Source organism: Thermobia domestica, chromosome 4, assembly GCF_964235325.1.
Source record: "Thermobia domestica chromosome 4, izTheDome1.hap1.1, whole genome shotgun sequence".
NCBI classification, from domain to species: Eukaryota; Metazoa; Arthropoda; class Insecta; order Zygentoma; family Lepismatidae; genus Thermobia; species Thermobia domestica.
In genome coordinates, this window is record NC_137457.1 from 270,586,812 (window position 1) to 270,612,389 (window position 25,578).

The 25,578-nt window shown below is 35.5% G+C and overlaps 1 protein-coding gene across 2 annotated transcripts in view; it reads left to right on the top strand.

Moving 5' to 3' along the window:
* Positions 1 to 25,578, top strand: part of LOC145684064 (uncharacterized) — a 204,591-nt gene that overhangs the window by 100,680 nt on the left and 78,333 nt on the right. For both annotated transcript variants that reach the window (XM_081755911.1, XM_081755910.1), the window contains exon 3: positions 16,676 to 16,894. In XM_081755911.1, the coding sequence (XP_081612037.1) occupies positions 16,742 to 16,894 (153 nt within the window). In that variant the 5' untranslated portion in view covers positions 16,676 to 16,741. The remainder of the gene's footprint in view (positions 1 to 16,675; positions 16,895 to 25,578) is intronic.

Below are 25,578 nucleotides of genomic sequence, written 5' to 3' on the forward strand. Positions count from 1 at the left end.
TAATGGTTTCACAATTGTGTGAATATATTAACACATTGCGTACTAGTGACATGTCATGGATTGTATTAATCTTTGAGATGATGATTTTTTTTTAGTGGCTGCAAGGCACAAGTTAGTTCTACTATTTCTCCTTAGGAGACAGCACGTTACTTACAGAAAAACAAAAAAGTTTTGTCTCCGTAGATGGCAGTCCTAAGGGAGCATTCAATTACGACACACATGAGTTTGTTTTGACGACAAACAATGAGCAAAAACGAGATCCTATTTCGAGATCGAAAAAAAAAACAACTTTATCTTTGATCTACGGTCAGTGTTGACAACTTAAAGCAGCATCAAATCCCTTCAGAACATCAAAATTTCCCTTTTTTAGTGCAAATTTTCCAAAATAGATTTTTTATCAGTAATATGAACGCTCCATTTGTGCGCGCACAATAACTATGCTTATATAATGGCCTAGACAGCTTTTTAACCATAAATGAAAACCTAGTATTGCAGGACGCAAATAGGAAAATGACACCTGGAACGCAAAGGGTTAATTGCTCCTTAAAGATTTATATATTCAATTTTTTATACTCAGATTGTAAATAATAGAAACAAGAATTTCCTTTCTTAGCAGCTTTAAATTCTACTACTAACACAGGGAATGTTTCCTGTACATTGATAATTTTCTTAATTATTCGACACAAGTAACTGATCAATACATACCTTAAATTCATGTTAAATTAAGTGCTACCTAGGTAGTTACAACCAAAAATTGCTTTAACTAATGAGGTGATTATACATGGAATTAATTAATTAACGAAAACATTTAATGCTACTTCATATGTTTTCTTTAATCTTCATTTCCTGTTATATCACACCACAAGGTTGAATGCTATCATTGAACATTTAAATAAATCGAAATGAATGTATTGATAAACAACAATAAGCAAGATTATCATAAATTTAATACCCTTCTTTTCTATCTTTGAACTCAGCTAGTGCCAAATAATGTTTGAAAATTCACCCAGTCATACAATACTTCCTGTTTTCTTTTTCTCATTTGTAGATTGAGAATTTTCCTGGCACCTGTGTTCCCTTCATAAACGCCTAAAACTCGTATTTGTATCTGACATTGCTGGATTTCTTGAATTTCTAATCTGATGTTTCCCCGCATCGTAACAAGCTCCATATCTAACAAGATTTGTTTCTTAGTACTTTATCACTGCGGTTTATAATAGTTATTTCCTTATACTTCTTAGCTTTGATTATCGGGTATGTATGTTATATCTTATGTCATTGTAAAGTTGAGTATGCAGTTCTCTCTATATAAAATTATTTCGACTTAACCATTTTGATATATATGCGGATTCATAACTGGTGTTTTTGTACTCTACGAATCTTATTATTTGCCCATATTAACACTTTGTAATACAATATTTCTTCAACCACAAACTTCATTATGAATATGGATAATTTGATGTCCATATTGATTGTTCATAAAAATAAATATTCAAATTTATTGAGTCTCGATTCTGCTGATGAGCAATTTACATTGCTAAATACGTGTCAAGAACACCCTGTTTTGTATACAATAATTGCTTTTACAATAGGCTTGTCTTTGAACAATTATTCTTCCAGTGAATCTTCTAATTTGTTTGTTGACGTAAACCAAAAGCCGTATAGAAATTCAGGCTGCAGGAAAGCAAATTGGACTCTACCTAATTTTTATATATTTTGTAAACTAGACCACGAGGAACACGAATCTGAAGGAATTTTGCCATTTCGCACTTCGGAACTCGAGATTTTCGAACATAAAGTGACCACAAAAGCAAACTGGACCCAACTGATTTTTATATATTGTGTAAACTAGACCACTAGAAACACGAATCTGAAAGAATTTTGACATATATATACTGACATATATAAATAAACAACAAAATATTGGGAGAATTAAACTAACCTAATTTTTCTGTTTGTGTATGCTTGGGTAGCGCTAAAAATTGTTTAAGGTCAATTTTCCCACAAACCGAATTGTTTTGCTTTCTGAAGCCTATTCCTCAATGCTACTACTCTTGCAATATGGTTTTTAAAACCTTGAAATGTCATGAAACAGAGGTACTACAATAACAGTATAAGGCTTGAAGAGCAAACACTGATTTTTGCTAAGGACATTCTGACCTGCTAATAGTGATTCTGATTGATTTGATACTTGAAAAAATTATATACGAAGAGGACTTCGTGATATTTTGTTATGAGTAGCTGAGAACAGAGATAATGAAATTAAATACCAGAACTTTCATCTTGTAGGATTAATTTTACATTATATCGCAAAGAAAGTGGGTAGGTTTTAATGATACTATATGTGGTATCAGGGCCGTGCTGGGATACTAATGAGGGCGGTGGACATGTCTACTAAAAGGGCGCCCAACAAACGGGAATATATATATATATATATATATATATATATATATATATATATATATATATATATATATATATATATATACACAGAGCGAGAGAGAGAGAGAGAAAGAGAGAGACTTTGAAAGAAAGTATGGGTGCCATTTTAATCTCGAATCGAAATCCTCTTTACTGCAGAAAAACTTTTTAGTTCCTGTAATGACATTTCTGTCAAAAAGAAGCCAAATGTATCAACAACTTAATATAGCACGCCTATGGACGCTGCTGGGGCCGCGGTGGCTCAGTGGTAGAGCGTTCACCTCTGGTGCTTGGGGTCCCGGGTTCGATCCCAGCCCCCGCCAAGTGAACTTTGTGGTGGACAAACACCGTGTGCGTGGGTTTTCTCGAGGTTCTCCCGTTTCCTCCCACTTTCTTCACTCCACCATTTCATTCATCACTCATCATCACCGTCTCCTTTAGCCTAACCGGCATAACCGTGGGACGTAAAACTCAAAGATTTCATTTCATTTTCCTATGGACGCTGGAGGCTCATTGCCGCGTTTACAAAAGCTCTCAATTGATTTATGTCCTTAGAAAACAACCCAGTTTCTACTTTATATTGCAATCTCTGCGAGAACCATTTTAATATTGTCCTCCCATCTGTGCCTCGGTCTTCCTAACGGTCATTTTCCTATCTGGATTTCCAGTTACAACTTCGAAAGCGTTTCTAATTTCTTCCATTCTGGCTACATAAACTGACCATTTGAGACTCCTAGACTTGATGATTCTAACAATGTTTGGTAAACGGTATGAAATTATGCAGTTCCTCCTTATGAAGTTTCCGCCTTTCCCCATTCCCGTTCCTTTTGGAGTTCAAATATTGGTTTAAGAATCTTGTTTTCAAATACTTTCAGTCTGCGATTTTCCCTCAGAGTCAGTGACCATGTTTCGCAACCATACAGCATAACAGACATGATTATCGTTTTATATTTTGAGCTACAAATTCCTCAACAGAATTAGTGACAACAAAAGATTTTTAGCTGAATAATAGCACGAAATCCCTGCTTTCAGTTGACATCAAATTTTTTAGTGATTATGGTTTTGGTCTGTTAATAATGATCCTAGATATTTGAAAGTATCCACTTTGTCGAAAGAAAATATTATTAGGAATTTTAACGCATCCATAAAATGCAGTATTCGATCCCGACAAACTTCCATTTATTTAGTTTTCTCTGCATTTACTTTTAAGCTTATATCCCTGCAAGCGTTAATTAAGATGTCTGCATTCCTTTCTATTATTCTATCATTACCTATTAAATTTACATCATCAGCATACGCCATAACCTGGCAAATACAATTATTCAGCTCTAGGACCTGATTGCTGTCTTTGATTTTCCATACAATGTTCACCAGAACAAAGTAAATAATAATGACGACAACGCATCTCCTTGTTTCAGGTCATTCTCAACGTGAAAACTCGTGAACAAGAATTTCTCTACTCGAACCTTACTTTGGGATTCATTTAAACGTATCTTAATTAATCTACCTTTTTCGGTATTGCAAATTCTGTAAGCATGTTGTACAATGTTTCCCTCCTACCAGAGTCTAAAGCTAATAATTGGTGTGGCAGGATGTTGTATTCTCTCATTTCTTTTCAAGTATTAGTCGAATGGTAAATATCTGGTCGATAGTTTATCGATTTTACCTAATCCGTTCTGATAATCTCCAACAATTTCATCTGCGTATGGAGTCAATCTTGCTAATACAGTACAATGTTTAAGATGATTTATTGGATGTTGACAGAAGAGAAATGCCTCGATAATTATTAAATCTGTTTTGTTGCTTATCTTCTTAACTGGAACAATGATTGATTCTCTTCACTCTTGTGGTAATTCCTCCTTGTTCCAGATAATGGGAATGAGTTTGTGAATCTTGCTCTACAATTTTTCCCCTCCAGCTAAAATTAAGTCAACCAGAATTTCGTCTACATCCGGAGATGTGTGTTTTAACTTTTTTAAATAGCGATTTCTATTTCTGTCTGGTTAGGTTCTGGAATATACGGTTATGCTGCATGCATTTCACTTTCTCCACGCGCATTAGTTTTTGGCTATGTGTTAAGCAAATCGTCAAAGAAATCTTTCCATCTATTTAAGATGCTATCTGTATCAGTGAGAACTGTTCCATTAGGATTATTTAATATATAAGCACGAAGTTAATAGCCTTTCTTAAGTTCGTTGATGCATTTATACCTGTCCCGAATGTTTTTGTTTTCACTATTATCTTCAAGTTAATTAATTTTAACTTTCAAAAGTCGAGTTCTTTGTTCTAAAAGTTTTAGAAGTTTTCTGCCAGATGACAATGAAATTTTATGTAGTTATTTCGTTCAGATTTTGTAGCCAACGCAGTTTCTTCTGTTTTCTCTTCTCTGCTACTTTAGTACATTCCTGGTTGAACCATGGTTCGTTCCTACGTACTTCTGCGTACTCCAATATTTCTTCTGCTGAAATTTTAATGTTATCTCTAATTTCAACCAAGTATCTTGAACACTAGTGCACTCCAAACCTTCTAAAACCGAGAATCCATTTGACACTTCAATCTGGCTCCCCTCTCACTTGACTCTCCTCTATTTTTTAAAAAAAAAACGCTCCGTTTTCAGATATTGAATATTTCCTTTATTCAACGATAGTCTCTCTCTTACTATCACAATCAACTCCTCTGAACGACCGAAGATGATCAAATACCCGTTCTATTCTTTCATAAAAACTGTATTTTTTTTAAATCGCCATCCTTATTTTCTGTTGGGGAATGTGCATTTAAAACAATAATATTACACAACCGACCCTTAAGAGAAGTAAAAGAAAATCTATCATTTACAAATTCAACCTATGTAATTGCTGATATTACGTATTTGTTTGTGAACTGAAAGCCCTGTTTCTAGTTGGTAATTTTTAACTTGTTCCCCGTAAAAGAACGTAAAATTTCCCGACTTGACTCCTCCATTTCCTTCTCATCTAACTTCCTGATATCCCAATAGGTCCAACCTCTATTTCTAAACTCAGTTTTGTTTTACAAATTTTAACGAGCCTGCCCTATAGAGACTTCTTATACCATATTTCATGTTCCAAATCTCATGTCGATTTTACTTTGCGGAGTTCGTGCCAAGTTATCAGTTCTGATCCGAGGATTCTGCGAACTTATCTGAACAATTTTTTTTTTTTTAACAGGATGAAGTTGTTAGCCTCATACCAAATTCTCAAGCTGGATTATCACCCCTTGTCTGTCCGCGACCGCTTACTCAGTATATTCGCAGCTAACCTCTATATCCCAGAGACCTTCTCCTCGATCCACAACCTGAGGACGCGTGGTGACAGAAAGACCACATTTTACGGAAATTAATACAGCTATATTTCAGAAATACAATACTGATTATCCGAACACTGCTTTAAAATACACAGGAACAATGAATATGCTCGTATATATGGATGCATATTAAGACTGTGAAAGCTTAGATGCCGTAAAAATCGTAAATTAGAGACTAGTGTCAGTGTAGTATTACATAAATGCATCGCACGTTTGACTATCCGAACTATTCTTGATGTATCACATTGTTTCGCTTTATAGCTATATAACTTTATAAGTGATTATACTGTTTACTTGTTCTCTGCCAATAACAACTGTATGAATTTATAATACAAAACTGAAATACAGAAGAATGAAATAAAATAAAAAGTGATATTTCGAAGGGCATCTTATGTAAAGGGCGCCTTGTATTCTTCACAGGTTCTGTACTACCAGTCAGTATTTGAATTTATTAAACAAAGCTGGTATACAGGATAACTAAAACCACTTATCTATAATGTGATGTTTCGTAGGGCGCCTTATGTAAAGGGCGCAATGTGCCTTTCACGGGTTCTTCGCCAACAGTAACTGTATTTATTGTACAGAACTGTGGTATAACAGAAGAGTAAATAAAATCGTTCATCTTTGATGTGGTCTCGGAAGGGAGCCTAATGTAAAGGGTGCACTGCACCTTTCACGGGTTCTTTACCAATAAAACTGTAAGAATTTATTACTAAAAACTTGTACCTTTATTTATACTGTGATATTTTGGAGGGCGCACCGCACCTTTCACGAGTTCTTTACCAATAAAACTGTAAGTATTTATTACTAAAAACTTGTACCTTTATTTATACTGTGATATTTCGGAGGGGGCACCGGGACACGTCTGTGTGGTATTGATTCCTAGTTTTCACTGATTCTTTACATTTTCTTTCTGTTCTTTTATTACACTAGTCAACAGTGAAAATGCTTCGGAGATAAAACTTCAGTCATCAATTCTTACTAATTTTAGGGTGCCGATAACGAATATGAAATTAGTTTTTGAAGATTGGTTCGGGTTTCAAAGAAATACGGTATCTCCGGTTGTGCTCCGGTGGACAAATTAAGGATTTGCGGCAACGGGATCTGTCTTCTTATTTCAATAAACTTCCATTTTTGACGATTATTTTCATTGTTATCCTCAGGGACGTAGGCAGGAGGGGGGGTCTTGCGGGTCTTGAGCCCCGAATTCCGACTTTTTCGTAAATTTAGTCAAACTTCAGGTGCACCTTTACCAATTTTAATATAATTTAGCTTCAAATTGTATTTGAAACCACTGAAAAGCTTAGGACCCCTCCCGAAATAAATTTCTACGTACGTCTCTGGCTATCCTTATTGCTCACACTTCATCGCTGACAAAGAAACATCAACGATATTACGGTTTTGTTTGTATTGAAGACTTTGCCAGAGAAAACATGCTTTCTAAGGTTCTTTTGTAGTTACAATTTGACATCCCGGACGTGGTCGTGGTGAGATATTGGGTGAGTGTGTGCTATTATTATTATTATTATTATTAATATTATTATTATTATTATTATTATTATTATTTGTCGTTCTATGACTATACTAAGCAGAAATATGTTGTCCAAATGTGTTTACAATGCAGAGCAAATTGTTGTTTTTAATGAAGTGAAACGAAAAGTGGAATTTCACGCCTATCGAAAAAAAAAACTTAGACCTATCACTTGTACTTTGGCTGTAAAGTGGGAGATATGGACAAGAAGTGTGCATTACATATTTCTTGTAATACTTGTTCTACAAACTTACTGGACTGGCTACAGACATGACATTTACAGTTCCAATGATATGGAAAGAGCCGACAGATTATTCTTCAAATTGCTATTTTTACATAGTTCCTCCAATTAAAAGTCTATCCAAAAAGAAAAAAAGTGGACTACTACTTATCCAAATATTCATTGCGGTGTTCGTCACTGTGCCACGTGGTGAAGAACTGAAGGTTCCACAACCTCCCGTATCTTACTCCAGTTTACATCCGATGAAGAGCAAAAGGCGGACAAAGTCGACCAAGGTTGTCAAATTCTGCTGCAGATTTATCGTCTATCGCTGATCCTGACTTTACGAAACCAACATATCATTATCGTTTTCGCTATATGATACTCAGCCTGAAATAAATCACCTGGGATTGGGAAAAAGTTGCGCAGAAGTACTGGCATCCAGACTCAAGGAGTGGAGAGCTTATGCCACGTCAGGAGTTGAACCCATCAGGATTCCCTGGAGCAGTATTTTCAGTGGAAAGTGACTTAGTGTGTTGTAACAATGTAACTGGTCTTCTGAGTAAACAACATTCAAGATAAACCCGATGAATGGCGGCAATTCATAGACGCATCAAAACTATTCTTCAAATATAGTCTGCGTAAATTTCCACAAATCGCTGAAACTAAAATCAAATAGATCCTTATTGGCCGTCAAATTCGCTAACTCTTTAACGACCCTGAATTTGATGCAGTATTAGAAGATAAGGAAAGAATTGTATGGTATTCTTTCCGCAAAGTGGTGATGAATGTTTTGGGAAACAAGGGGTCTCAGAACTATAAGGAAGTAGTGGAGCACCTAATATCTTCTACTAAGCAATCGGGCTGTAATCAATCACTAAAAATGCATATGTTGCACTGCCACATATAATTCTTCACAGAAAATTGCAGAGCAATCATTGATGAACATGAGGAACATTTCTACCAAGTTATATCTATGATAGAGAAACGATATCAGGGCCACTGGAGCAAGTCTGCGCTTGACGATTGTTGTTGGACAATCGCTAGAGATATTCCAGAACCACAATACAAGAGATAGGCAAAGAGAAGCCATTTGTAATATCCATGTAAGTTATGTTTCATCACTTTCATTTTATATAGTTTTAATTTCTTATTGACGCTTTTATATTCTTCGGAACAAACGCTATGCTAAGCACACACATAATCAATTATCATGCCCTATAACCTATATGTCAAGAGATTTTTTGTTCCATATATAGAAGGTTAAACGTTATAACAAAACGCATTTTCTTCTCTTTACGTGGGAACTTCACTTGATACATTTAGGGATGCGTTCGAGTCGAGTCGAGACAGAATTTTCCTGACAAAATTCGAGTCGAGACACAGCTCTTCCAATAGAAAAATATATACTTTTCGAGTCGAGACATCACTTTTACAGCACATTTTCGAGTCGAGACAGTCTCAAATCTTGTCTCGTGCGCATCCCTAGATACATTTTTATGTTACATCCCACTTTTCCCTATATGAAATTTGGCATTGTCAAGCATGATTGAGAAATACTATTCCCTCATAATTATCGTAGATGTCGCAATGAAACTTGGCATACGCATTGCGTATGAACCACAGTAATTTCAAGGTATATTGTATTTTGGTACCTGTATTTGGAGCCGCACCAGGGGGCACTACATTTGAAGAAAAGGATTTTTTGGACAGAAAATTTCCAATTTTACACCAATTTCCCCTTTTCTCGTACATCACATACACACACATTCTCATGGTACCATTTGAAAGCCTGTTTTATTCTGAAGAGAATGACGAATAAGTCAAGATACTCAAGTAAATAATACTGTTTAGATTCTTTTTATTTTGGTGAAAGGTCAAATCGAAAATTCAAGAATCTGAAAGTGTCAACACTACATAAGACATATTTCTATCGATTACACTTAAACTCGAATCAATTCAACATTTCTATTGTCATTTTTGTATTCAGTGTCCTCATTTGCATAAGAAAATGTACTTTTCTTTTCTGAAGCATGAAAAAAGTTAAAACTTGTTATCCAGTGTTATTAATGATTATTCTTCAAGATATAATCATGCGATTATGAACTAAATATAATAATAATAATAATAATAATAATAATAATAATAATAATAATAATAATAATAATAATAATAGTCTATTTATGGTGAACATTCTAATTAAGTGACAACATTTCATTTGGTCTTCCACACGTGTATATGGAGGTTTGTTTTCCCACAACAACCAAAGATGCAGCAAGAACATTCAGCACTTGATGATTTTTTTGAACCTATTGTTACATTAACCAATAGACAATAAGAATTTCCCCCACTTTAGTTTATTTTACTGAACGTTTTCTTAAACAAATTTGGCAAGATATTTTATTAGGATAGTTTCACAGGAAGCGTTTTTCATACAAATAGCTCTTGCTATTGTCTGAAAAAAATCGATCATTATCTAAGTGTGAAACGCAACACCACTAGGAGTCAATGAGTTTACTATTTCATTAATATTATCCCTGAAATTACTTATACATTACCATACTCGATGTGGCACGTATGATGGCTAGACCACCTGAGCTTGACTCATGTCTAGCCATCATACGTGCCATCATGTCAGCATCATCCTACTTGCTATCTGTATATTCCTCATTTTCCAGATGTTTTTCGTAACGGACGTCATTGCAAATTACACTCTCAGGAAATGAATCAGCGTTTCACTTTGAACATTGATATCACGCCGGTCAACACTTTTCAAGCGAGATAAAAATATGGGTAAAACAGCCACGTTTTAGGATTCATTTTTCTTTAATTTACGAGTGTACAATTTTGCTGTTTTCTTATTGTGATTATTGCTTCCTATTGAAAGTTGATTTTACTAATGAAAAAAATTCGAATTAAAATATATTAATTTTTCAGCTCCCTCAAGTTTTAAAATTGCATCATTCACAGCCTTAGACCAGCTCTAAATTCAAGTACGAAAGTATTCAGACAAGAGCAAAATCAGTAACTATAATTCTATTATTGATTCAAACCTCATTGTTTACTGTCCTTCTGGTCCTACTTAATCACTGTTGAATATAAATTAAATGAGAATTTAAAAGTGCATTATTAATATAAGTTATAAAGACCATTCAAAAATAAGGTTATAACGGGGTATTGGATACTTTCCGAAAACAATGTTTTCAACATATCAATCAATTCTTCAACGTTTGTGCTCAAAAGTGTTTGCATTTTATCGTTTGTGCAGGGAAACTAACGGCGTTATTAGATACATAACGAGAAACAAAATTGTAACTTACATAACATCAGGGATGTGAACTTGGCCCCGCGACTTGGAGAACCAACGATGGGATTAGTGTCATTAGTTTAAAAAACACCGTTTATGCTTTATTAGTTCTAGAGGTATAAGCGAAAAACTGGTAGGGGACGAGTTCACGCTGACTCCCAACTTCAAGCAGAAAGTATCAAAGTAGTACCATTCTTTAGTGCTTCGTTTGTGCTCCTTTGTGCACGAAACTCCATTGTTTGTGCTTTAATAGTTCCTGAGTTATAAGCCAAAAACTGAAAACAGAGTTGGAAACCGAATACAAATTTTCGCTATTTCTTTTGAAATAAAATGCATTCATTTCTACCACATGTGAAGCACAAACGATGCGATCAGTACCATTGGTTAGTGCATCATTGTATTCGTTTGTGCATGAAACTACATTGTTCGTGCTTTATTAGTTCCAGAGATATAAGCGAAAAACTGGTAGTTGGTCAAGTTCACACTGGGCCTCCACCTTAACGCACAAACGATCAAAGTAATGTCATTCGTTAGTGCATAATTTGTGCTCGTTTGTGCACGAAATCCCGTCATTTGTGTTTCAATAGTTCCTGAGTTATAAGCGAAAAACTGAAAACAGAGTTGGAAACCGACCGCAAATTTTTGGTATTTCTTTTGAAATAAAATGCATTCATTCCTACCACAAGTGAAGAAGCAACGATGGGATTACTGCCATTGATTAGTTCATCTTTTGTTCATGAAACCCAATCGTTTGTGCTTTAACAGTTTACGAGGTATGGGCGAAAAGCTTGTAGGGGCCAGCATGAACATGGACCTTTAATTTAAAGTATAAAAAATGCAAATAGTGCAGTTGGTTAGTGCATCGTTCCTGTTCGAAACCCCATTGTATATACTTTAATAGTTCCTAAGTTATACGCCAAAAATTGAAATCCAAAACTGAAAACAGAGTTCGAAACTGGATACAAATATTTGCAATTTCTTTTGAAATAAAATGCTTGCATTTCTCCCACATGTGAAACACAAACGATGAGATTAGGGCCATTGGTTACTGCATCATTTTTCTTGTTTGTGCATGAAATCCCATCGTTTGTACTTTAAGTTTGAGATATGAACGGAAAGTTGGTAGGGGCCAACATGAACGTGGCCCCGAAACTTCAAATATAAAATGAAAATAGTATTATCCGTAAGTGTATTGTTTGTGCTGGTTTATGTACGAAACCCCATCGTTTGTTTTTCAGTAGTTCCAGAGTTATAAACCAAACGCTGAAAACAGAAACAGAATTAGAAACTGTACACAAATTTTTGCTATTTCTTTTTAAACAAAATTTTTATATTAATGTCCCAGTGTAGCACAAATTACAAAAATAGTGCCATCGGTTAGTGCATCATTTGTGTTCGTTTGTGCACGAAACCGCAACGTTTGTGCTTTATTATTTCCGGAGATATAAGCGAAATACTGGTAACGGATCAAATTCACACTTTCCATCTGACTTCAAGTGCAAATGATGTTATTAGTTTAATTGGTTAGTGCATCATTTGTATTCGTTTGTGCACGGAACTGCATCGTTTGTGCTTTATTAGTTCCAGAGACATAAGCGGGGAACGGGTAGAGGGGCCATGATCATGCTGGTCCACCGGCTTCAAGCACAAATGACGGTCGTTCTTTACTACATCGTTTGTGCTCGTTTGTGGTTCAACAGCTCCTAAGACATAAAGCTACAACTAAAAACATAGTTGGAAACTGGATACTAAATTTTGGTATTTCTTTTTAAATAAAATGAATCACATGATCATTTCTGCCTCACGTGAAGCACAAAGGTTAGGATTGTGCCATTTATTAGTGTCTCATTTGTGCACAAAACCTTGTTTGTCTCTAATTAGTGCCAGCGATACAAGTAAAAGAAAAAACAAACAAAAAAACTGGTAGGCAGCCAAGTTTGCGCTGTCCCTCCGACTTTAAACATGAACTATGAAAGTAATATCGTTCGTCAGTGCGGCGTTTATGCACGTTTGTGTACGAAGCTCGATCGTTGTGCTTCAATGGTTCCTGAGGTGTAAGCCAACAACTGTAAACAGAGTAGATGCAAATTTTGACAGGGATACCATTTCCCACTCCCTTAAGTTCTGGAAATTGCCCAGTTTGAAAATCTGACTTGGTATTTTAGGACCTCAGTAAGTTTGGGGGTCCATCTCCTTCCCTTTTTATAGGTAACAAAATTCAAAAATTGAAATTTCGGGGAGTTTTGACGTATTTTATCAACTTTGATGAGCCTTAATTACCTAATGTCATTACTTGTATATATGTGAATATAGTGTAAATTCATTACCTTGCAAAAGGGTTGGGTACATTGCTGTTCCCTTTTGAATTTTGAAGGAATACATAGGATCACTATTTAGATTTATGAATTGGGAAAACTGAAATTTTGCAAATATTCTCTAAGACGCAAATAAATGCCATTGTAAATTTGGATGGTTCATCTTGTTCCAGTTTATCATGGTTAGTGAAATTTTCCCCAGTGATTTTATTTTATTTTATTTCATTTTTTTGCGGATAAAGTCCTATATAACCAATACAACCCGAATACTTGACCTCCAAAAATAAACTTCAAAACTTGGATTGAAATAACCTTAATGTGATTATAATTACTTTCGTTAATTTATCATGCTTCTTAGCATATGCCTAGTTTCAGAATTGGCTTAAAATACGTATTTATCACTAGAACATAATCCATTGAAAATGAAAAAAAGATTTGCGAATCGTGCTTAGCGAATTGTGTTTATACTTGATCAAATCCGTTTTAACAATTTTCCACTGTAATCTATTACCGGTATATAAAAATGAAAAGGATTTTGTTTGTGCTCGCATCACGGGGAAATGGTTAAACCGGTTTAACCGTTTGGCATGAGTTTTGAATGTAGTTACCACAAAACTCGAACTGTGTTCTTAATCTCGTTATTTTTATTAAAATCGATATTCTATGAAGGAAATGGTGAGCAGAGGATCAAAATCTATGCAAAAAACTTGGTATCTCACGACCCTGTCAAGTTAGGAAAATTAAACTATTTATACAAATTTCACATTTAAAATAAATAGCCCATTGTCCAGCGTTTTTGAGAATGTCCATTTTAAGTGGAAAAGGGAAGTATTATCTATACTTTGAAAGCGATCTTGCCTCTTGTTTCTGACCGCATCACGGGCAAAAAATTTCGAAATGAATTTCTGAACATACAGTTGTAAATACCTACCCTGAACTGTTTCTTTTTATCATATTGATTCAAGAGCGTATCCTAGGGAAGGGGCTAAAGGAAGTTAAAATTCATATAGAAAAAATATGTAAAAAAAAAGAAGAAAAACATGCCATGAGCTCGCCAACTTAGGAAGATGAAATTGAACATGAAGAAGTTCACCATGTACTTATCTATATAAATAGAATACACTTAAAGCTTCAACAAAGAGGATATAATAGGCTGAAACATCCGAGTTTTGATTTTTTATGATTTTTGAAAATGTTTTAGCCTTAAAAGGAAATAAGCATAAGCTATACCAATCAAATTTACAAAAATACATATTTGGGTCCTAGAGAACATTTACCACATTTTCGTCTTGACAATTCCTAAATTTAAGAAGTGATTCAATGTACGATTCCAAAATTTAAGAGGATTGCGTCCAGGTAGTACATATGTCTTGTAAGAGAATTGAAATCTGTACTCAACGAAATAACCATACGTTGTAAAGCCTCATCAAAGACAAGCTAGGCCAATAACCGACCACGTGGCAATACTAATATTTTCTTTTACCCACAGAAGGGGATAAGTACGATTATCCAAATTTTCAGAGTTATACACCCAACTCCTAGCGAATATTTACCAAATTTCTTTTTTGACAATTCTTAAATTTAAGGACTGCTCTGATGTACACCTTCTAAATTTTGAAAGGGAGTATCATTCTACAACCGATATCTTATAAAAGAAAATTGATCCCTTTACGAAAATGGCCAGAAAAATTTGAATCCGGGTTACCTGGTTCTGGATCCAATGAGAATCAGGCACTCGTATCGGAAACTGAGAATCCAGTACCCAGAATCAGATGTCCGGATCCAGCACCGAAAATTCGGTATTCGGATGCAAAATCGAGAATTTAGTACTCGATTCCAGAGCTGAAAATTGGATATTCAGATCTAGTTTTCTAGTTGCTGTTAACAGAGTCCAGTGATTTTCACTGCTTGTTACAACTTGATTTTATCGGCTAAAATGTCAGCTTGAAACCAGCTACCTGTGTTTATTTACAGTCGCTTGTAACAAGTCGGAACAACAAAGAAATTTTTGAAGGGAACTCTTTTTCGTGATCTTCCTGTCTCTTCTATGGAAAACGCTTTCTTGTCCCATGGCCTTCTTGTCAACATCAAAACAGCCTTATTGATTTTTTAAATCTTATGTGGATTCCAAACTACTGCACATTGCCACATTTCATTCTAGGACTTCAAGTTAGCTAACTTTCCATCAACAATAATCATATTAATTTGCGGTGCAATTTAAAAATATAGTTTATGTATACGTCGTGGCAGTTGGCACGCGAATGTAAATATCAATCTATCAATCATACTCTTTGTTTCACCACACACAGTTTCGCTTTTTGAAACTTGTAAATCAAACTAGTCCTATCCAGTTCCCAACTCAGTTTTCAGTTGTTGCCTTTTATCTCAGAAACTATTGAAGCACAAACGTTGGGATTTCGTGCACAAATTTACATGAATAATACACTTACGAACGACACTATTTTCATCTTTTATACTTGAAGTCGGGGATCCAAGTTCACGTTGGACCCTACCAGTTTTTTTTCGCTCATATCTCCGAAACTATTAAAGCACAAACAATGGGGTTTCATATACAAACGATGCACTAACGAATGACACATGAAGCCAAGAGGGGGGGGGGGGCAAGTTCATGCTAGTCTCCCACCAGTTTTTCGCTCATATTTCTAAAACTATTAACGCATAAACGATGGGGTTTCGTGCACAAACGATGGGATAGCGGCACTGGTTGCCAGCGCATGTACTGTCCTCCTGATGCTGATTCCATCCTTTCTCAGTACATCTATGCATCTGGAAAACATCCTGCCAGTATCATAATCTGGGGTTCCTTTATTTATCGTGGTGCAGGAGAGTTAGTTATTCTCCCTATAAACCAGACCGTGAATCAGTTTGTTTATTATAAGCTATTAAACGAAGTATTAAAATCGTCCTTTATAAAAAGTGGAGCGTCTTTCTTTATCCAAGATGGAGCTCCTTGTCATACAGGAAAAAGTGTGGTATCTTGACTTAAGATGATTGTATTCCATTCTTTGAAGATTTGCCAGGGCAAAGTCAGATTTAAACCTCATAGAAAACCTCATGGTCTATCATGAAGAGATGTTTACAGGGTGTGGACATCTCTACATTGGCTCTGCTAGAAGCTGACATCAGAGAAATTTGGGACAATTTGCCACTTGTTACCCTCAAAAATCTCGCCTTGAGTGTTCCAGAACGAGTAAAAGTAAGCAAGAAGAGGAAAGAAGTTCCAACAAAATACTGAACAAGTGACCATCCGGAAATTATTTTAACTTTTATTTTGTGGTGTGTTGCGCGTCTTTTTATTTGTGTATTTGTGGTTCTAGCTTTCACTTGTATCGCGTCAATACTTTATATCATTTTGGGGGCATTTTAATTGGTAACTGCTGACAATACTGTAGAATAACTTTCATGGTTAATCAAAACGAATTGGTAATCATAACATATAATATTTACTTTGTGGTTGCCTTTAATGTAATTGTGTGTTTCATTCTCAGTACTTCTGAAGAATTTCTATCGTGATTTTGATGTTTTTCTCTTTCTTTCAGGTACTGGGAATATTATTTAAAAGAATTCAGTGGCTTTCGCCGATACAAAATACTCACATCATTAGGATGTGCAACCTCAATATGACAACAGACACAAATTGCTACCGCTGGATTTTACTCCTGATTCTTGCTTCAAGTTTTCTATTGAAAAACATAAAAGCACAGTGCAGATGTGATGCTTGTGTTTGCGACAAGTGGGATTATATAAATGTTCCGCAAGTATGTTATATTCAAAGGCATATTTTAGATTGCAATGATTTCTAAGAAATAATGTAAGTCAATAGAATTTAACTTAATACTCAAACTTCAAGTAGTACATTATACGGGTTGACCCAACAGTAATGGCGAAAAATGAAACCACAGATTCCTGACACGAAAAAAAGGAAAAAGTTTATATATATCATATTGTCCAGAAGTGGATAGAGATGGAGCTAGACACCTTAAAATGTGAGGAAAAGGAGTGAAATAGTGATAGGAGCTAGGAAGTGTCCATAAATATATAAAAATCATATCAACTTGACATGTTAAACACATCTTACGTAACTGCGCCAGAGATTCTCCATACGCTATACAGGGATTCACCAAATGTCTGTACGGCAGGGATATTGAAACTTTCAAGTACAGATGGAAACCATACAGAAAAAAGTTGTTATCCATGTCGCGATTGCACATACATGTACACCTTGTCTCAAAAAGGTTGAGCGTATTCTTTATTGGTGTTTTGAGGCAAAAATTTTCTAAGTCCAGCTTCGGGTATCTTCGGGAAAAAGTAAGCCAGGTTCGAACCTCCAGGCCAGCCTTTGCAATCGGTAAAAAGTTTGCAGATGTGTTTTTCTTCTTTTAAATATAATAAGACTTGTTACCAAGTGTTTAAAAAAGCAACATTGATTGAAATACTTAATGATATAATATTTCGAAACCTTTTATTAATGTGAGCACATGCTTGTTTGTCATTTAGCTTTCTATACGTAATGGAACATTTAAATACGTTAAAGAATCTTTCCATATGTAAAAGAATGCTCAAAGTTAAGAAATACAACATAATTATCGCCTGAGTACTAAAATAAAAGTCAAAGTAGAACAGAAACAGCGTTTGTAATGGATATGAATGTCATAATTATCTTGAGATCCGTTATACATCGCTAGAAGCTTAGTTCTAGAAGTCCTTGTGTTAGCTCATTGGTAAGCTGTCGGATTTCAAATCATAAGGTTGTGAGTTCGAATCCCATCTGAGTCAATACTTTTTTTAAAATTATATTTTCCGCATTGCATGAAAAATTATATAAAATAATTACATTAAAATACATAAGTTGTTTATATATAACATAATAATTGCAGAACATAGTAATTATTATGTTTAAAATATAACATCTGAGATAATTTTCACAGTAGTTCGGTATTATATATGAGGATGTAAATACAAGTTAAGAAACTCGTTCAATAGCAATAAATAAATCATGTAGTGAATTTATTTGCAGCTATTTGTCATATAGAGAGTAATTCTCAACATTCATAATATAGAATGTCATTTATGTTCTTGAAAAGTTATTCGATGCATAAACAGAGGGTATAAACAGAGAATCGAAAGTCGGAACGCTCGCAAAAAAATTCATGAACCCCAAAGGTCACGTGAGCAGACTGGAATTGTCCTTATGAAGCATGCCACAGCAGAAAGTCTTTACATAGATTTTCAATTCAATTCCTGATATATGCTTTTGCAATGTGGAAGTGGTGATGCCTTGAGTCGCCCTCTCTCGCTCGCTCGCTCGCTCACTCTCTCTCTATTTATACAGAATATAAAAGTGGATTTATGTGTGTGTGTTTCAACATAATTCTGATATATCTAGAGCAATTTTAACTATATTTCTTACAGTCTGGAAAAAGAGTACTGTCGGGATACATATCAAAAATGCTAGAAACGGGTCGATATTATTATTGAATCCATAGTTTCGTGGTCGCTTAGGTGAATAGCTCTACTTTCAATTCAAGTCCAATTAAGCTCCCATTAGCACCCAGGGTGGTTACGTAGCGACATAAAGATATCGAAATCAACCGATATTAGAATCGAATTTCCCATTAGTCCCATTGCCTAGAGGGCAACATATTTGCAGAGTGCAAATTTTAAAACTTGAATAATATTTTAATTTTTTCCGTATGAAAAAGTTAAAAATCAAGAGCAAATATACTATTTCACGAACAATCCTCTTTTACTATTCTAATATGTTTAATAATAGCGTAAGAAATGTAATAGTAATTCAGAACATGTTTCACAGTTGTTATTTTTTCTTACATAGTTGTAGCTGTAGCATGTAGTGAGTGGAATTTAACTGTAATAAATTCACTAATTAACCATATTCGAATTAAGTTTTATTTTTAAGTTCGGAATGAAGGGGCGGAGAAATATGGAGTTATTGGGGGCACCGAGCTTTTCTACATTTTACTTTCAAGATCTCCATTTTTCTTATGTCATTTGTTCCTAATAAAAAAAGTTCAGTCACTTTTGGATTGTCATAGGATAGTAGGAGTTGGATTTTGGGATGCAGCCTGTGAGATTCTAGAGGAGCTAACGGCTTGAAAAAATATTTTTGAATCATCTGTAACATATGAAATAAGGATATGTATCATAAAAAATTGAAAGTAACTATGTCTGCGTAATCATCACGGTCAAATTGCAAAGTCAAATGAATTGTCGTTTGGTATATAATCAGGCTCCAATCCCAACTAGGAAGTTATCATACGCGTGTCACTTTCATTATAATACATATCCTTAGGGGGAGTAGAAGTCCGAATTTTTGCGAAAAATTTAGTATCTCACAAGCCGTTCAACTGAGAGCTGAAATTCAGCATATAACTCTTTATTAAAAATAAAGAGAATATGCCCTGGCATTTTTTAAAATTGTCTTTTATGAGCGGGGGGACGGGGGTGCATTTTCTATATATTGGAAATTGGTAGTGGGTTGGTTTGTAAAAATAATCGAAAACGATTGATATTAGTTGAGAAAAAAATTGAGTAATGCAAACTAAAGTTCTTTTTGAATTTTATACCCACTGCTTTCTATTTATAATTGCTGAAGCTGGTGTTTAATATATGGAGCGTTCCGAGCATAAGGCAATCAAGCCATAAAGTTAGAGAAAAATGGCCATAAAATTTGTATTCTAAACTTAATTACATGGGCATTTTCAATTAGTACGGCATGCTTAATTATATAGAAAATTAGTTTCTCTCTCTCTCTCTCTTTTTTTTTTTTTTTTTTTTTTTTTTTTTACGTTGGTCTACTTTTCCTTGATTCGAAACTTTTAAATTTCACCCTATTTTCTACTGAAATGTGTCTGTAAGGCAACCAAGAAATAATTACATATGATAAATTTAAATTCATTTTAATTCGGAAGATGAGAAACACTTTGCCACTATATATCGTAAAGGTCAGACCCACCAGTATTGTAACAAAGAGGTGCTTGAGCCAATGACGGTAGAAATTCAAACTCCGATAAGTGATAATTTCACAGTCTTGTTTTATTACAAGTGTAATCTCTTTAGTCAATGGAGAGGAGGACGTGGGTCATCGGTCAGAGTTGATGTCGATGGGTTTTGGTGGGTCGGAGTTGGTCGCAATGGTTCAGAGTGGTTCATAGTTGGTGGTGGGTCAGAGTAGATCACGATGGTTGATGGGTCAGAGTGGGTCAATGGGTCATTTGGGTGGTGGGTCATAGTGGGTCATGGTGGGTCGTGGATCAAATTTTCATTGACCCACACCATCTCTGGTTAAAATTGTACTAAAGATAAGAGGCACCGAAGATGTATGTCGGCTATTATGCTCAAATTTTGCGCATGGATAGTACTCCATCAGAAAGCAATAAATCTGAATCGGTTCACGGTATGACCTCCTAGAACTCGAGATGTAGGGGTTTGTCTGATTGGCTAAATTAAGACGTCAATGATTTATCCTTCAACAACCAAGCTTTTTATGATCGTTTCCGTGGGGAAGTCAGAAGAACACGTGCCTAGTAATCGTAATATTGATAGTTCGCGTCCACCCCGGGGTATTTGTTTTGTGTTTTTTTTGTTTCACCTAAATATAAACAAATCACACTTATAGGCATTTTAACATATTTTGGGAGAGTAATTTTGTGGTTCGTTGGCGTTTCATCGCGTCTCTGCCGCTGGTAGTAAAGTTTTCAAAATGGAACTTGGGCCATCACGGATCGTCGCTGCGGGGCCACCAATTTCTGGCGAGAGGTTAATAGTTGACCATCTGTAGTCCACCGACGCTTACAGCTTAGGGTTATGAACGATCTCCTTGCCTTGTAGACTTCATGACTACCGACGTCGGCAGTCAACTAGCTTTTAGTATTCCTTTACTAACCATCTATCGTTCATGTTTGTACACGGTGTTGTCATAATAATAATAATAATAATAATAATAATAATAATAATAATAATAATAATAATAATAATAATAATAATAATTATTATTATTATTATTATTATTATTATTATTATTATTATTATTTGTAGTAACAGTAGTATAATTGATGATAGAATAATTATTGTCTATGTATTGTCTAGGTAGGACTACACACAGGATTTGGCTCGTTTTGGTTCGACTTGACTCTAATCCGAGTCGAGTTGGAAGATATTTTTCGCGCCGATTCCAAGAGTAGACCTCAAAGATGTCTGTTTCGAGTCGAGTCGAGTTTCAAAGAAAAGTCGTTCGTGCCCATCCCTACTAATGAGAGTTTAATCGGAGTTAAGCGAAATTGAAAGTCTCACTATTTATCTAAGCGACCCCGAAAACTATGAATCTAATATCGATCATTTTCTAGCAATCTTTTATATGTATCCCCCTCCCATTCACCATAGGTAACCCGACAGCACTCTTTTTGAAACTATAAGAAATGTGGTTAAAATTACTCTAGGCCAGTGGTTCTCAATCTAATTCCTATCACGATCCCCTTTTATCACACGCTCTTGCCAGCGACCCTTTTATAATTTGTTTTATAATAAGCTTGTGTGGGATTTTTAACATACCTATTTCTATAATAGTAGAATCCATTTTTTTTTGTTTATAGTGAACAGTGCCATGGAAAATCATTGCCCGGGGCGAGAGTATAGTACGATGTCACCGTATATATGAGTGACGTCGACAGACTAGCTACGAAGCGCCACCATGGTTGGCACGAAGCTCAATAACATTTTCAAAATAAACCCTACCTTTCCTTAATTTTGAGCACATTTTATTACGTTTTTCCTTCTATTTTACACATGTGCACATGCACTTTCCTAACTTGAGTAACACACTTCCTCCGAAATGTGTGACCCCTCTTTTCGGCAGCCGGCACTGACAGTGGATACAGTAACTGTAATATCTATATTCCCAACGACGAAGGTGCTGGTTCAAGATGGATGTTAAACTCCTTCATTGAAGAGGCCATTAACGTATCCGATCTAAGCCCACAACTTCTTGACCAAATAATAGAATGATCATGCGACAAGTCTTTGCAACTGGTTTTCTGTAACGAAGACTTGGACAAGTTCTGCCTGATGAGGAGAGAAGAATATTTTGGTCTGGTGATTGCTGCTTTAAAAGTAATAATTCCATTTGCTATATCGTACTTGTGCGAAAGTGTTTTTTTTATGGTAAACATTAAAACAAAGATAAGAAATCGCTTATCAGTTGAAAATGGCTTGATAATATTCGTCATGAAGATTGAACCGGGCATTGCTGCACTAGTGAAATTACACCATGCTTAGGTATCTCATTAGGTTTTAATTTTAATTGTATTTCAATGTGCAGGTTTTGTTTCATGTGTATTTTTCTAGTATTTCTATATACAGTTCTCATTAGTTTTATATCATACCTCTTTGATTTAAATTCATTTTTAAACAACTCTACTAACTAACTAACTCTATTGCCTATGGAACCCGGAGGTTCAATGCTGCGTTCACAAAAGCTCTACACTGACTTCTATCCTTAGCCAATTGGATCCAGTTTCTACTTTGCATTCTTATCTCAGCGAGATCCATCTTAATATTGTCCTCCCATCTGCCCCTAGGTCTTCCTAATGGTCGTTTTCCGTTTGGTCTTCCAGTCAAGACTTTCAAAGCGTTTCTACTTTCTTCCATTCTAGCTACCTGACCTGCCCACCTAAGCCTCCTAGATTTGACGACCCTAACAATGTTGGGTAACCTTATAAATTATGTAGTTTCTCGTTATGAAGTTTCCGCCATTCCCCATTCCCGTTCCTCTTGGGTCCGAATATTCGTCTAAGGGTCTTGTTCTCAAATACTTTCAGTCTATGTTCTTCCCTCAGAGTAAGCGACCATGTTTCGCAACCATACAGAACAACAGGCATGATTAACGTTTTGTATATTTTAAGCTTCAAATTTCTCGACAGAATTCGCGACGACAAGAGACTTTAAACCGAATATTAACACGAATTCTACACCCTTTGAAAATGTTCAGTAGACTTGTTTTTTTATTGTTCTTTACAGTGTGTATAAAAAATAAAAGTATGCCTATCAGAACAAAATTAAAAATAATATTTAAAAATAATTTCTGGTATTAGATTCTAACTATATTTATCTCTTCAGCCTATCTTCGCGATCCCCTAGGGGCCGCGACTCCCAGGTTGAGAAACCCTGCTCTAGGCATACATGAGTTATGATGGAACATACATACATACAGTTTTATATGTATAAATGCAGATAAGAGAGAGTTGAGAGAGAGCGATTAAGGAATTACCGCTCTCAATCTCTTCACTTTACTTTTGCGATTCGTGAATTTCTTACGTGACAGTTTGGGGCTAGCTAGTTTTTTGTCTTGAACCACGATCCGATTTTCGATATGCTCTACCTAAATGCTGTAATGCGAATATTGAGAAGTTATCTGCGATGAAAGTAGCTGCAAATAAATATATTACATAACTTATTTGTTGCTATTACACGATTTTTTAAATTTGTATTCAATATTCACACATAACACACCGACGTTCTGTGAATACCTCAGATGTTATATTTTAAAGATAAGAATTACTTATGTCGTGAAATGATATGAATATATATATTCAACTGATATATACAACTGATGATATGAATATATATATTCAACTCATATATACAACTGATGATATGAAAATATATATACAACTGATGAATTGTAATGTAACTATTTTACATAATTTTCATGCATTGAGGAAAGTAGAATATCATAAAGGAATCTCACCTGAACGGGTATCGAACTCACGATTTAAACGCTCGGTGGTGTACCACTGAGCTAACATGACCGCTTTTCGGAGGCTGCTTCTGAAATATAACTGAGCTCATACGTAAATGCTCTTTTCCGTATGGAAATCACAATGACGAAACGAGAGTGTGAATACATAGTCTCGAAATATTTTATCATTAAGTATTTCAATCAATGTTACTTTTTTCTACACTTAATACCATTTCAACATGTCTTATTATATTTAACAGAAGGAAAAACATATCTGTACATCTTTTCCCGATTACTATGGTTGGCTTTGGAGGTTCGAACCAGCAGCTTTAGTTTACTGTTTTCCGAAGACACCCGAAGTTGGACTTCGAAAGTGTTCGTCTCAAAACAGCTATAATCATATCGCTCAATCTGTTTGGTATATGGTATATGTTTTTATACGTGTAAAGTCAGTATAACAATTCATTCTTTAAACAGCTTTTCGTATGTATTAATATTCCTTTATAAAAACTGTTTTTATTATTATTATTACGGCGCACCATTTTCAGATTTCTTTCGCGAGTCGTTGACCAAGTCGTTCGCCACCAGCGTTGCCAGACTCACAGCTCGGAATTATTCCAAAACCTGATCGAACTTATACTAGATTCGGTCAAATTATGCTAGATCCTCATAATTACTAATTCAGGAGTTTTTTTTTAAAAAAACAAAGTTGAGATACGATAACGTAACTTAAAATACACAGAGAGCAAGAATGCATGGATAGAACTCAATACTTCACGCACCAAAATTTTAACTCAACTAAATTACTGCAGTCGTTGCCAAACTCAATGGCGTATATATCGTATAAATGAATGCAAAGTTTTTGTTTACATATTTTGAAAGAAAATTACTTCGCAGCATAAGCGGAGTTGGGAATCGTCTGCTGGGGGAGGGGGCAGATTTTTGGTCGGTCTCGGAGCTGTCATTTCAGGAATAAATATGATCATGAAGTCAGAAGTAAAGATGGTGAAGTTGTCAAAAAGTTGGGGGGAGAATGGCCCCCATATCTCCGCCCATGCCTCGGAGTTAAAGGATTAGAAAACCCTGAGTGGAGCCACAAAAAAAAAGCCCAAAGCCGTTCCGAACTTACTTAGGAAAATAAGACTGCCTGTATGGTTTACCGAGTGTATGAATCAATGGAAGAGGATACATTTCTGCCGTTCTTTTTCTTCCCACGACCAACTTCTCCAGGTTTTACGGCTTTTTGATAACTTGCTGAAATTGTGCTAGATTTGGGCAGGATGCTAAAAGCAAGATGCTAGGTGCTAGAGACATGCAAATTATGCTAGATCTAGCATCATTATGCTAGATCTGGCAACGCTGTTCCCCACAATAGGCGTGTCGTGCAAGTAACCAATCACACGTCAGGTACTAGCTTTTACCTATTGCTTTCTTCTCACAGCTCAGAACATTGGTAACTATGGATAGACGTACAGCAGTAATTACTTTATGGGAGTTGGAAGGTTATTCTGCAACTGCAGCTAGCAGGCGAGTAGGTGTCCCGGCCTCTACAGGAAGGCAATGGATTCGGAAATATGGTGCTACAGGTCAGACTGTTAATTTACGATCTCCTGGTCGTCCGCATGTGTCAACCGAAGCCCAAGATGCGAGATTAGTAAACGAAGCCCGGTTAGACCCACTAAGGACGTC